This window comes from Bombina bombina, chromosome 1 (assembly GCF_027579735.1).
Source record: "Bombina bombina isolate aBomBom1 chromosome 1, aBomBom1.pri, whole genome shotgun sequence".
Taxonomy (NCBI): domain Eukaryota; kingdom Metazoa; phylum Chordata; class Amphibia; order Anura; family Bombinatoridae; genus Bombina; species Bombina bombina.
In genome coordinates, this window is record NC_069499.1 from 893,737,715 (window position 1) to 893,754,891 (window position 17,177).

Genomic DNA, 17,177 nt, shown 5'->3' on the forward strand with positions numbered 1-17,177 from the left:
ATAAATAAATTAATTAATTAAATAAATAAAAATGTTGACCAGATGATATTCCTTATCAAACATTGCAAAAGTATTATATAGGGTTCAATAGGAAATTTGTTTAACCCTTTTACTACCGGGACATCCAGACAAAAACTTGGCCAAAATACCAGAGCATTTTTAACATTTTTGCTATCACTCCATTTAAACAGAAATAGAGCCTTGTTTTTTTATTTACCTATCAAATCTATATATATATTTTTTTTTTAAGTAGACAACCCAAGGTATTGATCTAGGCCCATTTTGGTATATTTCATGCCACCATTTCACAGCCAAATGCCATCAAATAAAAAAATGTGGTACTTTTTCACAAACTTGGGGTTTCTCACAGAAATTATTTACATTCTGCTTTTGCAATCATGGCACAAATGTTTGTAAACGTTTCTCTGAGATGCCTTTTGTTTAGAAATAGCAGACATATATGGCTTTGCCATTGCTTTTTTGGCAATTAGAAGGCCACTAATTGCAGCTGCGCACCACACTTCTATTATTCCCAGCAGTTAAGGGATTAATTAGCTTGAAAGCTTAATGTTAGCCGTAGTGTCGATTAGCCTCCTACCTAACACTCCTCACCCCCTGATCCCTCCCAAATAGCTCTCTTCCCTCCCCCCACTGGTCACCCCCATCTTAAGTACTGGCAGTCTGCCAATAAAAAAAATAAAAACTTTTTTTATGTTTTATAATGTTTTTATTTTGTTTCTGCAGTGTAGAATTGCCCTAACCCTCAAACCTCCCTGATCCCACCTAAAAAACCTCCCCTGCCCTAACTATTGCTGCCATCTTAGGTACTAGCAGCTATCTGCCAGTACCTGAATTTTTTTTTTAACTGTTTCATAACGTAGTGTCCCCCCCCCCCCCCACCAGCGATCTTTATTTTAGGATCCCCACACTCCCTTTTTTGTAGTGTAGCTTCCCCATCACTCCAGGTCCCTTGTAACAATCAGGCTTCTGCCCTCATACAGTGGAGGCTCCTCCAGTTGTGCACAATCGCACGTGAACCCCCCAGGGGGCAAGGAGAAAAAAAAATGGGGCAAAAAAAAAAAAAATCAGCCAAAAAAAAAAATTGTTTAATATTTTTTTTTTTTTTTTTTTATTATTGTGTGTGTGTTTTTTGTTATTTTTGTTAGCCACTAGCTGCCTCAGCACCGGGTACAGTACAGTGTGAAGTCAGTGTCAGTACGGTACCACACACACCACACCATGATAATAACCCCATAGTCTGTCTAAGTCTTGAAGCAGGAGGGAGCTAGGACCCAGGCGGACCGACGCTGACGTCACCAGCGTAGAGAGTGAGACCGCATCAGTCAGTGAGTCACTAGCGTCTCCTCCTCTCTGAGTCTCTGTCACTCACAGTCACTGATCGCACGTGCGATCAAGCAAAACCCTATCCTGCACAGTGATCTCTATGTATCACTGTGCAGGCGTTGCTCCTCCCAGCCCGGCACTGGTAATTGAGCCCTATTCGCACAGGCTGAAGTGTGCAAGCTGACTTCAGCCTGTGCTCTGGCTCCTCCCAGTCTGCCTGTCATGGGTGAGTCTCGCCTCTGATACGCTACTAGCGTCACGTGACCGCCCCCACAAGCCTCCTCCCCCTCAACGGCGCGAAAATCTCAGAGAGGAGATAGCCGTTGAGCGGATAGGAGCCTTGTTTGCTGAGCTCTGAGTCTGTTCTGTTTACTTTTGTTCACAACTTGAGTTGCCTCAAAAAAAACGATTTAGGCAGCCCTTGCTGGCTGCAGACGTGGTGTTGCTGACACTGAGTCCAGGACTCCTGACAGAAAAGTTTCTTTACTAAGTTTAACAAATATAATAATTTAGCAGCGAATACTGACTATAGTTTAAGTTAGCTTAAGCTGCCTTAGTTACAGTGGGTGGGCAGTGGGCCTTATTTTGTTTCAGGCCTGCAGCTGCTGAGGCTGAGCTTATTAGCTTAGTTTAAAATTTTAAACTAACTGTATATTAGTTAGTTAACTAAAATTACTAAATTAAATTTACACAACAGAGTTGAGATTACTATTAGAGACTAGAGGAGTCAGTGAGACAGACACCAGTGTGTGTGAGAAAAAAAAGTTCATTTAGTGTTTTAACTTAACATTTAGAGTACTTAGGTAGAGTGGGAGTTCTCTCTTAAAACAATTGGCTTTAGTCAGTAAGTTTAGTGGAGTAATTTGGGAATAATAAAATAAAATTTTTGTCAGCAGATTAGAAGTTTTGCAAAAAATATATATATTTTTTTTTTTTATTACAAATACAGAAAGTAGTTAACTGCTGTGCTGTACTACTAGTTGACCGTTGACGGCTGTCACGGTTGTTTACCATTAAACATTAATACATTTAATTTAAGTATTTTAGCAGATTAATTAGCAGATTGCAATTAGAAGTTTTGAAAAAAAAAGAACAAAGTTTTTTTTCACAATAAAAGCAGTTAACTGCTGTGCTGCTTTTGATACTACTAGTTGTTGACCGTTGACGGCTGTCACGGTTGTTTACCATTAAACATTAATACATTTAATTTAAGTATTTTAGCAGATTAATTAGCAGATTGCAATTAGAAGTTTTGAAAAAAAAGAACAAAGTTTTTTTTCACAATAAAAGCAGTTAACTGCTGTGCTGCTTTTGATACTACTAGTTGTTGACCGTTGACGGCTGTCACGGTTGTTTACCATTAAACATTAATACATTTAATTTAAGTATTTTAGCAGATTAATTAGCAGATTGCAATTAGAAGTTTTGAAAAAAAAGAACAAAGTTTTTTTTCTCAAAAAAAAACAGTTAACTGCTGTGCTGCTGCTGATACTAAAATTAGGCAGTAAACCGGCATATTTAATATTTGATATTTTATATATAGTGAGCTATATTATTATAATTATTATAAGATATTACCTATTAGTTGTAGTTGATATTTTCTAACAGCTGCCTGCAATATATTTTATAACAACCAGCACCGCAAAACTACTTGCCGTTGCCTACTAGTGTTGTAGATTTTCTAACAGCTGCAGAGCTACATAAAGTACCTACAAGTTATATATTACATAACAACTGCCAAACTATTAAACTATTACTGCAAGTTGAGTTGTATATTTTCTAATAGCTGCAGAGCTACCTACCTACAAGTTATATATTACATAACAACCGCCAAACGATTAAACTATTACTGCAAGTTGAGTTGTATATTTTCTAATAGCTGCAGAGCTACCTACCTACAAGTTATATATTACATAACAACCACAAAACTATTAAACTTTTAATATATTTTTTAACAGCTGCAGAGCTACCTACCTACAAGTTATATATTACATAACAACCGCCAAACTATTAAACTATTACTTCAAGTTGAGTTGTATATTTTCTAACAGTTGCAGAGCTACCTACCTACAAGTTATATATTACATAACAACCGCCAAACTATTAAACTATTAAGTTGTATATTTTCTAACAGCTGCAGAGCTACCTACCTACAAGTTATATATTACATAACAACCGCCAAACTATTAAACTATTAAGTTGTATATTTTCTAACAGCTGCAGAGCTACCTACCTACAAGTTATATATTAGATAACAACCGTCAAACTACTAAATATTAAGTTGTATATTTTCTAACAGCTGCAGAGCTACCTACCTACAAGTTATATATTAGATAAGAGCAAAGGACTGTTCTTTGTGTGTAAACTAACAGTTAAGATGGCACTTAGTAAAATTAGTGTATCTGAGCTAAAGCAATTACATTTTTCAACGTTGCCCATTGAAAGAAAAATGGAAATTAAAATGCTCAGGCCAACACCTATGCTTAACCTTACCCAGGTGACAAAATGTAAAACTAGAGATTACAAAAGAGAATTCAAACCCGAGGTATATGATAAATATCCATGGATTTGTGGTTGTGAATTATCTAACAGGCTCTTTTGTTTTTATTGTCTCCTGTTTGCAAAACAAAGTGGGGATTCAAGCTGGGTGAGTTATGGGGTCGCCGATTTATCACATTTAAGTCAAAAAACCAATAAACATAATTGCTCCCAATCACATTTAAACTCCACATTAGAGTTTAATTTGCTAGGAAGGGTTGATATTCGGCAACAACTTGACAGTGCATATCGTTTGAATATTAAAAGACATAATGAGCAAGTAACCAAAAATCGCTATGTTCTTTCCAAAATAATTAATTGTATTTTATTTTGCGGCGCATTTGAGCTTGCACTTCGAGGACATGACGAACGCGATGATTCATTAAATCCAGGCATTTTCAGAGGTCTTATAAACTTCTCAGCAGAGCTTGATGCATCTCTAAAAGAACATCTCGCTAGTGCCACTGTTTTTAAAGGAACGTCAAAAGAAATTCAAAACGATTTATTAGACTGTATGCTTACTGTTTGCCAGAACCAAATAAAGAAGGAAATCTCAAATGCAAGTTTTGTAGCAGTGATAGCAGATGAAACTACTGATGTTTCATCTGCCTTCCAATTGGTTGTTGTTTTTAGATACATTATAGGTAACGGACAACCGGTTGAGAGATTCTGGGAATTCACTAATCCAGCTGGACATGATGCAGAATCTTTAGCTACGTGTATTCAAGCTACTTTGGAAAAAGTTATAGACAACCCAGAGAAACTGATATCGCAGAGTTACGACGGTGCAAGCGTGATGAGTGGTCAGCATGCAGGTGTTCAGGCTATAATTAAACGTACCTACAAGAATGCACATTTTGTGCATTGCTATGCACATCAGCTCAATTTAATTGTCAGCCAAGCAAGCAGTCAAAATCAACAAGTTCGAGTATTTTTTTCAAATCTAAGTGACATTACTAACTTTTTTAGTAACTCGCCACAAAGGATAGCTATTCTAGATGAAACTGTTAGAAGAAGGATACCTCATGGTTCAGCCACCAGGTGGAATTTCAAGAGTCGAACCGTCAATACAGTTTTTGAAAACAGGGAACAGTTAATTGAATGCATGGAAAAAATAGAGTCAACATCGAAAAAAGAAATAGCTATAAATCAAGCGGGGGCTATTCGGCGTATGTTACAAGACTCGGTATTCGTGTTTTGGCTTACAGTTTTTCACAATATTATGCCACATGTAGATGTGTTATACAACCAACTTCAGAAAACACAAACAGATGCGGCACTTATTCGAAAACATATTAACACTTTCCAGCAGACAATGGAAAACGAAAGGGAAAGAATGGACACAGTGACCATGACGATATCAGAAACAGAGGAAACATCTAGGAAAAGGAAGAGAGAAAATATTCACATTGCTCAGACTGTGGCAGCTAAAGAGATATGCGATGCTATCACAAATCAAGTAAAAGATAGATTTTCTTTTATAACTCACTACTCGGCTGTTTCTCTCCTCCAAGCGGAAAAATTTGCAGATTACGAGAAAATTTTTCCAAATCAGCTTCTTGAACAAACATCAGCGGTTTATCACACATTACAGAAAGATCGGCTGAAAACTGAACTAGGAGTAATTTACAGAAGACCAGATTTCCGAAATATGAATGGTGCCATCAGTCTTCTACAGTTTGTAATAGAAAATAACTTGGACAGTACTTTCTCGGAGACCTACAAACTGTTGCAAATTATTTCGACTATTCCCGTGACAACTGCTGAGGCTGAGAGATGTTTCTCAACTTAAAACGAGTTAAGACATTTCTAAGGAGCACCATGACTGAGGAAAGACTGACTGCTCTAGCCATGCTCACAATTGAAAAACAATTGATCAATGACATGCCTACATTCACCGAAAATGTTATTGATTTATTTGCCTCAAAAAAAGACAGGCGGATTGACTTAATTTACAAAAATTGTACTTGAGTTATCAACATTCTGTTTTAATCTTTACTGTTGAAGTTAATTATTAAGCACTAGTGTAATAGAAATAATCTTCTTTTGTAGAAAGTAAAATGTGGGTGTATTTATCTTCATGTTGCCAAGGCCTTTGGCTGCATTGCCTAATATCGAACACTGGGGGCTGGGGCAACAGTAATTTAAATCTGGTTGTATTTCTCTATAAAGTGGAAGGTTCTTTAAATCCAGGAATATATATGTTTTCATAAATGTACATTCAACATTCTTATTATTTTGCAGCTTTAATTAATCATTTGGTTAATATATATATATGTTATTATATAATTTAACTGAGCACCATCATGTATATTTTAAGACTAGACATGGGCAGGTAGTGTAGGCTCCTCCATTTGTGCACTGTCGCACATGAACATGGCTGTACTGAAGAGTATGCATTCATAGATTTAAGATTTCTGTGTCCACTATGAGGAACACAGTGAGCAATGCATGGTGAGGATATGGAAGACCACAGGCACAGTTCTTGTTAAGGCCAGAAGTGGCAGGGCAAGTAAAATATCAGAGAGGGCCAGAGGCAAAGGCAAAGGATGGTGAGAACGGTCAAAAACAGCCCACAGACCACCTCCAAAGACCTGTACTACTGGGAATATTGTTGAGGGTCTCATGGATTCCACTCAATATCAGCAGATACTTGAGAATAATGTTGAGGAATCAGTCACAAACTTCAGTTGAAGTTACCCCCAGGCCGGGGCTGGATATTTCAAGAAGACGATGACCAAAAACACCGCTGGTTCAAATGGGTGGGGCCATTTGAGGGGCGTGGCTTTCACTAAGGGGTGTGGCTTTTAAAAATGGGTGTGGCTTGTTAAAGGGGCGTGGTTTTTAAAAAGGGGCGTGGATTTTCAAAGGGGCGTGTCTTTCTAATAGGGGGAGGGTCTTGTGCACCCCCATCCTAAAAATTCACCAGCCGCCACTGCCCTCATATGGAGGCGGAGCACTGATCGCATTTCGGCTCCACATGCGAGAGATGCCTGAAGCTTTAGGAGCTCAAGATCTCGGCTGTAACTTAAAAGCCGAGATTGCTGGGGCATCCTGAAGCGACGACGTAAATATACGTTGTGCAGTATGATAGCTAAAGTACCACACAACGTATATATACGTCATTTTAGGTGAAGGGGTTAAGGGACACTGAACCCAAATTTTTTCTTCCATGATTCAGATAGAACATGCAATTTTAAGCAACTTTCTAATTTGCTCCTATTATCAATTTTTCTTAATTCCCTTGCTATCTTTATTGAAAAGCAAGAATGTAAGTTAAGAAGCTAGCCCATTTTTGGTTCACAACCTGGGTTGTGCTTGTTGATTGGTGGCTAAATGCACCCACCATTAAACAAGTGCTGTCCAGAGTCCAAGGTCTCAGGTGTACATATGAATTTGTATGTGTGTGTATATATATGTATATATATATATATATATATATATATATATATATATATATATATATATATATATATTAATTGGAGCCCTTTGCAGTCAAGTAACTGAAAACATGAAAAATAATTTATTCAATATTCATATATAATAAAGTGTTTATCTGTGTTTGTACTGCAAATATTATACATTCTATAAAAATGGGGAATAGAAGAGGTGCCACATAGGGTGATAACGTAGAGCACAAGCAGCTTGGAGATCCGAGCCACCCTCCAGAGAACTACTCACATAAGAGACGGCACAACCGGAGTGCCGAGCCAAGCAGCACGGGACCAACCAGTCGCAGAAAGACTGAGGTGAGACGCCCAGATGCCAACGTCAGAGTGTGCGGATGGATACATCGATCACCGGCACAGCGTGCTCTCGAAGAGTCGGGGAGTAGCACAGGCTACAATAGGTCAGTAATGCAGACCAATAAGGACGGAGCAAGTAGTAATATTAAAAAGTGTGGAATTTATTGAACACACTAAGAATAACAGCATTCACATTCCAATGGTCTACACACAGGGGATTATGTTTCCTATATAGGCATAGGTATATATTTTACAAAAAAACATCATATATGTATATATATATATATATATATATATATATATATATATATATATATTTATTTAAAGGGACGGTATACTATAAAATTGTTTTTCCCTTAATGTGTTTCCAATTGCTTTATTTACCAGCTGCAGAGTATAAAATTTATGCAATTTGTTTTTTTAAGGCTTATTTGTGTATATGAAATAGCTGATTTTGTGTTTTGAAGTCACAGCCTAATAAAATGTGTTGAGCTTGTAGGTGTAATCAGATCTCATTACTTTATCACATTGTGTACATAAACCTACTTCTTTATCTTATATCTGTCCATAAAAAAATCCTCAATACTTGGAGAGAACAAGGGAAAATTAACATTTTATTACCTTATCTCTTCTATAACCCACTGGGAGTTTAATTTCCTCTACTGGCTGTGTTAACACAGCTTGGTGTCGAGGCCAAAAACTTTCAGGATGGGTGGGGATACAACAGGCTAAATAAACTATTTCAAATGCCAATATAAGGGTAATGGAAATACTTAATAAATACTTATTAAAGGGGAGAAATTTTTTGAGTAAACTGTCCCTTTAACTATACATAGAACATATTCTTCTATGTGAAGAATACTGAAATGTGAAATATTAATATTTCATGTTGGCTTAGCACACTTAAGAAAATGTGATCAAGTTTGAGCGACTTGTTGGCTTAACGCGGTTGCAATATTGTAACTTTACCTTTTTGTGCGCATCGGGTTAGCACATAAATATAAAACATTTATCTTTCAACTTGTAATACGTGCAGTATCCGAATCACGCAAAAGCTGAAGTTGATCACAGTTAGCGTACGAGTGGGAGCGATAAATGGCACTCCACTCGGGATCTAGCTCTAAATTGTTCATTTTCAAGCCAAACAGGCTTGATGAACAGCAAAACAAGAAAAGGTGCGTGAGCGTGACACCAAGGCTCACGCATAGCCTTGGTGTCACGCTCACGCACCTTTTCTTGTTTTGCTGTTCATCAAGCCTGTTTGGCGTTTTAACTTTGCCAATAAAACTTGGATTTTATTTAGCATAAAGCTGGATCCTGCCTTCTTTGTCACTTTTTAATTTTACACCAGCTTGGGATCAGCTTCCAGCCCCTGTCTATTAGTTTTACCTGCTGTGAAACCCGGGTGAAGAAAGAGCACCGCCCCCCGACCGGAGATCCCGCTACGTCATGACGGACGCCTGAGTGCACACGTGGACAGCCAGAAGCACTGTTGGAGTCTTACCTTATTGCTGGATGGTTTGGAGCTGTCAGCCCACCGATACATTTTCGGTTAGACTGCGGAGGTCCCCCGGGTATACTAGAGCTCCCCTTTGAAGCACTGCACGGCACAAGCAAGTTTATCCGGGGGCGGTTACAGCTCCCTTGGGGTAAGTCCCGGACACAGCAGCATTTACTTGTTTGCACTCTTGTTTGCACCTGGATTGCATATTAGAAGAGCACTTCCTATTTCTCCTTATATTTTCATTAAATAAGGCAACACATTTTAATATGAAGTGAATACAAAAGGCATTACCATGCCTTTATTATAGTTTTATTTCTATTTGCTTGCATTTCCAATATATTATGTCATCTATCACATTAGAAAGTTATTCTTATATTTTGAGTCAACTTTGCAATATAGCATTTGCAAAACATATCAACAAGTACTTCAAAAGTAAAAGGCTTGTTGCATGCACGGCAAACTCACCTAAGAAACGCCTTGTTAAACTTTTGAATTTACGTTTTGTGCACTGGGTACTGGAGTCATTTTTCATTCCCAGCACCCCTTTGGTGTGTGACATGTGACATCATTGTGTTGTGTGTGTGTGTGATGTGAAATCTCCCAAGTACAGAGACAATTCCTCTTTGGAGAATTGTGGGCTCATACACAGCTCATATTTCCCTATAACACCTTCACACAAAGTTTGCCCTTTCAAATAAGAGATCTTTTTATTCCCTCTAAAATGAAGCTGATTGTCTATCTCTCACAATATTTTACAAGTGACTACAATTTTGAAAGAGATGAACCAGATCTTTCAAATGAGGAGTTTCTTGTCCCCCATGCATGCTTTCATCTGATCAACTAGACATTAACTATCAAGAGGCCCCTGTAGTCCAAATGTTTTGTGAGATGTCCTTAAAATAAAATGTCCATAACTTTCATTATATGTTCCAAAACAGAAGATATTAATGCAGCCTTTAATGGCAAATTGTTCCTTTAGATTTTTTTTCCATTCATTTCCATCTACCAACAGTACTTTAATGGTACCTATTGTTCTTCATAAAATTAGGTAACTTTTAGGAACAGTTCTCCTTGCCCTAATTCTGGCCACAAATCCTTTGGTTCCATTTCCAATGGCTCCATTACTCAACTCCCCCTTCCTCTGCACATTTTATACCCACATTTCATAGTTTGAGATTTCCTTTTAGTTTGGCTCTCCCTTGTCTTTTCTTCTCTTGGCTTTCCCTTCCCTGAGCTAAACAAAAAAATGGATGGATATAGAAATGCACGAGTATAGAAGGGGTTTCAGTTAATTTGTTTAATATTTGTGCATAGCCTGATATTAACCTAGTAGTTGTAAATCATCTCTTGTTTCATGTGCTGTTATTTAGAAAATTAAGAAAGGGTTTTAATTGTGTGTTTTTATTAATCTATTCTAATATTATATCTTCTTTTTTAGTCAGGTTTCTTAAGGACACATACAGAAGAATTTTTTATATCACCCCTATCCCAGCAACTTGCGGAAGAACACAATTTTACATCACCTGATGGTCATTACCCACATATACTTTATAAACGGTCGGCAGAGCACAAAATATCACTCCACAAGGCTGATACACTTTACCAAAGAAATCAGTCAAATGCTCAGAAAACTATTACTGGAAATATTCATAAGCAGCATTTCTGTGGAAGCCATAGCAAATGTGAGTAAAAAACATTGCAATTCAATTCAAATATACCTTTTTTAAAGCATTATTTGTGTCATATTTTCACAGTTGCAATGTATATACTGTTTATCTATCTATCAAACAACTGTTTATATAGTAGTATCAGCATTGTGTAGACATAGACCAAATAAGACTTATTTGAAAAGTTACAATTTGTTTCCATACAGCTCCTTTACCTTTATTTGTTATGTGAAATAGATGGTTTGGCCTGTTGTGTCCTCACCTGCACTAACCATTTCAATACATAAGTTCTGTATTGGCTATAAAAAAAAAGGCTAGAAGCATTGGTCTCAATGTGAAAACAGTGAGAGATAAGAATTTTGTGTCCTTTTAATGTAAACCCCAATTCCTAACTATAATTCTTACCCTGAATGTTACACTGATTCTAACAAGCATAACCCAGTGCCATATAGACCCTAACCCAGCTCTATATAGACCCCAACCCAGTGCCATAAAGACCCTAACCTAGTCCCATATAGACCCTAACCCAGCTCGATATAGAATTATAATGAATTAGCAGATGCAACATTCTAATGATTACTTTTACAGTGTAACAGAGTAAACTCTATGGGGCCGAATTATCATGCCCCTAACAGCAGTTATGAAGCAGTGGTCTAAAGACCGCTGCTCCATAACTTTTCCGCCTGCTCTGAGGCTGCGGACATCAATCCGCTTGATCCTATACGATCGGGCTGATTGACACCCTGCAAAGGGTGGCATTGCACAAGCAGTTCACTAGAACTGCTTGTGCAATGATAAATCGCTGTCGGCATTTATTGATGTGCGGCAGACATGAAACGCTACATCGTATCATGTCCGCTCGCACTTTCAGAAATCTGCCCCTATGTTTTTGATTGTGACATTCATTAAGATATCTTAGCAATGCTATTTTAATTAAAGCTATGGATCTTGGTAACTGTATTATTTTTTCACTTACATTATTTGTCTTTTATATATATATATATATATATATATTTTTTTTTTTTTTTAAATATAGTTTCACCAAAACAACAGGAAGATAAATACCTCAGATCAGATGAATATCCAAGTCTATTAAGATCCAAAAGATCAGCTGCAAAATTCCAAAATTCTGGAAGTTTAATAGTTGAAACTCTTGTTGTGGCTGATAAGAAAATGGTGGAGAAGCATGGGAGAGATAGCGTGACCACTTACATACTGACCGTTATGAACATGGTAAGAAATGGTCGTTATCCATGAGCTCAGATAAGCTCCATGCTACACAAATCCGGCAAACTTACATGTAAAGCTGAGCATATCTTTATTTCTTTCTTCCTTGCTCCAATACTTTGAATAATGTCTTATTTTTCTCTCCTTCTCTTCACTGAGAACTGGATGTGCACACTGCAGACTTTCCAAGCCTAACACTACAATATTATAAAAGCCATTGGGGCCTATCCATCAAGCTCTGAATGGAGCTTTAAGCCCCGTGTTTCTGGCGAGCCTGCAGGCTCGCCAGAAAGAGCAGTTATGAAGCAGCGGTCACAAAGACCGCTGCTCCATAACCTGTCCGCCTGCTCTGAGCAGGCGGACAGACATCGCCGCAATTCAACCCGATCGAGTACGATCGGTTGATTGACACCCCTCTGCTGCCTGCGAGTCTGCAGGGGGCGGTGTTGCACCAGTAGCTCTTGTGAGCTGCTGGTGCAATGCTGAATACGGAGAGCGTATTGCTCTCCGTATTCAGCGAGGTCTGGCGGACCTGATCCGCACTGTCGGATCAGGTCCGCCAGACTTTGATAAATATAGGCCATTGTCTGATACCTCATGTAGAAATGTTCTGAAATGGCCTCAGTAGAGGAGATGAACAAGCATTTTTTTTTCTTAAAGGAAACCTAGGTTTTAACATTGCAGTGCCCCTTACTTTATGAAAACTAAAACAAACTTTCTTCAGAATGAAAACAGCTAATATAATTTTAAAATAACAGATACATGTTATTCTTAGCCTCATATTTGCTGTGAATACTTCATTATGTCTAAGGCCTAGATTTAGAGTTCGGCGGTAGCCGTCAAAACCAGCGTTAGAGGCTCCTAACGCTGGTTTTGGGCGCCCGCTGGTATTTGGAGTCAGTGATTAAAGGGTCTAACGCTCACTTTACAGCCGCGACTTTTCCATACCGCAGATCCCCCTACGCCATTTGCGTAGCCTATCTTTTCAATGGGATCTTTCTAACGCTGGTATTTAGAGTCGTTTCTGCAGTGAGCGTTAGAGCTCTAACGACAAGATTCTAGCCGCCTGAAAATAGCAGGAGTTAAGAGCTTTCTGGCTAACGCCGGTTCATAAAGCTCTTAACTACTGTACCCTAAACTACACTAACACCCATAAACTACCTATGTACCCCTAAACCGAGGTCCCCCCACATCGCCGCCACTCGATTAAAATTTTTAACCCCTAATCTGCCGACCGCCACCTACGTTATACTTATGTACCCCTAATCTGCTGCCCCTAACCCCGCCGACCCCTATATTATATTTATTAACCCCTAACTTGCCCCACACAACGTCGCCGCAAGCTACTTAAAATAATTAACCCCTAATCTTCCGACCGCAAATCGCCGCCACCTACGTTATCCCTATGTACCCCTAATCTTCTGCCCCTAACATCGCCGACCCCTATGTTATATTTATTAACCCCTAATCTGCCCCCCACAACGTCGCCGACACCTACCTACACTTATTAACCCCTAATCTGCCGAGCGGACCTGAGCGCTACTATAATAAAGTTATTAACCCCTAATCCGCCTCACTAACCCTATCATAAATAGTATTAACCCCTAATCTGCCCTCCCTAACATCGCCGACACCTACCTTCAATTATTAACCCCTAATCTGCCGACCGGAGCTCACCGCTATTCTAATAAATGTATTAACCCCTAAAGCTAAGTCTAACCCTAACACTAACACCCCCCTAAGTTAAATATAATTTTTATCTAACGAAATAAATTAACTCTTATTAAATAAATGATTCCTATTTAAAGCTAAATACTTACCTGTAAAATAAATCCTAATATAGCTACAATATAAATTACATTTATATTATAGCTATTTTAGGATTAATATTTATTTTACAGGTAACTTTGTATTTATTTTAACCAGGTACAATAGCTATTAAATAGTTAATAACTATTTAATAGTTACCTAGTTAAAATAATTACAAATTTACCTGTAAAATAAATCCTAACCTAAGTTATAATTAAACCTAACACTACCCTATCAATAAAATAATTAAATAAACTACCTACAATTACCTACAATTAACCTAACACTACACTATCAATAAATTAATTAAACACAAATGCTACAAATAAATACAATTAAATAAACTATCTAAAGTACAAAAAATAAAAAAGAACTAAGTTACAGAAAATAAAAAAATATTTACAAACATAAGAAAAATATTACAACAATTTTAAACTAATTACACCTACTCTAAGCCCCCTAATAAAATAACAAAGACCCCCAAAATAAAAAATTCCCTACCCTATTCTAAAATACAAAAATTACAAGCTCTTTTACCTTACCAGCCCTGAACAGGGCCCTTTGCGGGGCATGCCCCAAGAATTTCAGCTCTTTTGCCTGTAAAAAAAAAACATACAATACCCCCCCCCCCAACATTACAACCCACCACCCACATACCCCTAATCTAACCCAAACCCCCCTTAAATAAACCTAACACTAAGCCCCTGATGATCTTCCTACCTTGTCTTCACCATGCCAGGTTCACCGATCCGTCCTGGCTCCAAGATCTTCATCCAACCCAAGCGGGGGTTGGCGATCCATAATCCGGTGCTCCAAAGTCTTCCTCCTATCCGGCAAGAAGAGGACATCCGGACCGGCAAACATCTTCTCCAAGCGGCATCTTCTATGTTCTTCCATCCGATGACGACCGGCTCCATCTTGAAGACCTCCAGCGCGGATCCATCCTCTTCTTCCGACGACTAGACGACGAATGACGGTTCCTTTAAGGGACGTCATCCAAGATGGCGTCCCTCGAATTCCGATTGGCTGATAGGATTCTATCAGCCAATCGGAATTAAGGTAGGAATATTCTGATTGGCTGATGGAATCAGCCAATCAGAATCAAGTTCAATCCGATTGGCTGATCCAATCAGCCAATCAGATTGAGCTCGCATTCTATTGGCTGTTCCGATCAGCCAATACAATGCGAGCTCAATCTGATTGGCTGATTGGATCAGCCAATCGGATTGAACTTGATTCTGATTGGCTGATTCCATCAGCCAATCAGAAAATTCCTACCTTAATTCCGATTGGCTGATAGAATCCTATCAGCCAATCGGAATTCGAGGGACGCCATCTTGGATGACGTCCCTTAAAGGAACCGTCATTCGTCGTCTAGTCGTCGGAAGAAGAGGATGGATCCGCGCTGGAGGTCTTCAAGATGGAGCCGGTCGTCATCGGACGGAAGAACATAGAAGATGCCGCTTGGAGAAGATGTTTGCCGGTCCGGATGTCCTCTTCTTGCCGGATAGGAGGAAGACTTTGGAGCACCGGATTATGGATCGCCAACCCCCGCTTGGGTTGGATGAAGATCTTGGAGCCAGGACGGATCGGTGAACCTGGCATGGTGAAGACAAGGTAGGAAGATCATCAGGGGCTTAGTGTTAGGTTTATTTAAGGGGGGTTTGGGTTAGATTAGGGGTATGTGGGTGGTGGGTTGTAATGTTGGGGGGGGGGTATTGTATGTTTTTTTTTTACAGGCAAAAGAGCTGAAATTCTTGGGGCATGCCCCGCAAAGGGCCCTGTTCAGGGCTGGTAAGGTAAAAGAGCTTGTAATTTTTGTATTTTAGAATAGGGTAGGGAATTTTTTATTTTGGGGGTCTTTGTTATTTTATTAGGGGGCTTAGAGTAGGTGTAATTAGTTTAAAATTGTTGTAATATTTTTCTTATGTTTGTAAATATTTTTTTATTTTCTGTAACTTAGTTCTTTTTTATTTTTTGTACTTTAGATAGTTTATTTAATTGTATTTATTTGTAGCATTTGTGTTTAATTAATTTATTGATAGTGTAGTGTTAGGTTAATTGTAGGTAATTGTAGGTAGTTTATTTAATTATTTTATTGATAGGGTAGTGTTAGGTTTAATTATATCTTAGGTTAGGATTTATTTTACAGGTAAATTTGTAATTATTTTAACTAGGTAACTATTAAATAGTTATTAACTATTTAATAGCTATTGTACCTGGTTAAAATAAATACAAAGTTACCTGTAAAATAAATATTAATCCTAAAATAGCTATAATATAAATGTAATTTATATTGTAGCTATATTAGGATTTATTTTACAGGTAAGTATTTAGCTTTAAATAGGAATCATTTATTTAATAAGAGTTAATTTATTTCGTTAGATAAAAATTATATTTAACTTAGGGGGGTGTTAGTGTTAGGGTTAGACTTAGCTTTAGGGGTTAATACATTTATTAGAATAGCGGTGAGCTCCGGTCGGCAGATTAGGGGTTAATAATTGAAGGTAGGTGTCGGCGATGTTAGGGAGGGCAGATTAGGGGTTAATACTATTTATGATAGGGTTAGTGAGGCGGATTAGGGGTTAATAACTTTATTATAGTAGCGCTCAGGTCCGCTCGGCAGATTAGGGGTTAATAAGTGTAGGTAGGTGTCGGCGACGTTGTGGGGGGCAGATTAGGGGTTAATAAATATAACATAGGGGTCGGCGATGTTAGGGCAGCAGATTAGGGGTACATAGGGATAACGTAGGTGGCGGCGGTTTACGGAGCGGCAGATTAGGGGTTAAAAGTGTAATGCAGGGGTCAGCGATAGCGGGGGGCGGCAGATTAGGGGTTAATAAGTGTAAGGTTAGGGGTGTTTAGACTCGGGGTACATGTTAGAGTGTTAGGTGCAGACGTAGGAAGTGTTTCCCCATAGGAAACAATGGGGCTGCGTTAGGAGCTGAACGCTGCTTTTTTGCAGGTGTTAGGTTTTTTTTCAGCTCAAACAGCCCCATTGTTTCCTATGGGAGAATCGTGCACGAGCACGTTTTTGAGGCCGGCCGCGTCCGTAAGCAACTCTGGTATCGAGAGTTGTATTTGCGGTAAAAATGCTCTACGCTCCTTTTTTGGAGCCTAACGCAGCATTTGTTTGAACTCTCGATACCAGAGTTAAATTTATGGTGCGGCCAGAAAAAAACCCGCGGAGCGTTAACAGCCCTTTTACCGCCAAACTCCAAATCTAGCCGTAAGTGTTTAATGAACCTTTAAGACATAACTTATGCTAAGAATTAAAGAACCATTAAAGGGACAGTAAAGTCAAAATTAAACTTTCATAATTCAGAGCATGCAATTTTAAAT

The 17,177-nt window shown here is 38.4% G+C and overlaps 1 protein-coding gene across 1 annotated transcript in view; it reads left to right on the top strand.

Annotated features, from left to right (window-relative positions):
• ADAMTS18 (ADAM metallopeptidase with thrombospondin type 1 motif 18) overlaps positions 1-17,177 on the top strand; it is a gene marked incomplete at its 5' end in the record, with an annotated part of 193,998 nt that overhangs the window by 67,875 nt on the left and 108,946 nt on the right. The window contains 2 exons of the mRNA XM_053715800.1: positions 10,571-10,814; positions 11,836-12,032. Coding sequence (XP_053571775.1) covers positions 10,571-10,814; positions 11,836-12,032 — 441 coding nt within the window. The remainder of the gene's footprint in view (positions 1-10,570; positions 10,815-11,835; positions 12,033-17,177) is intronic.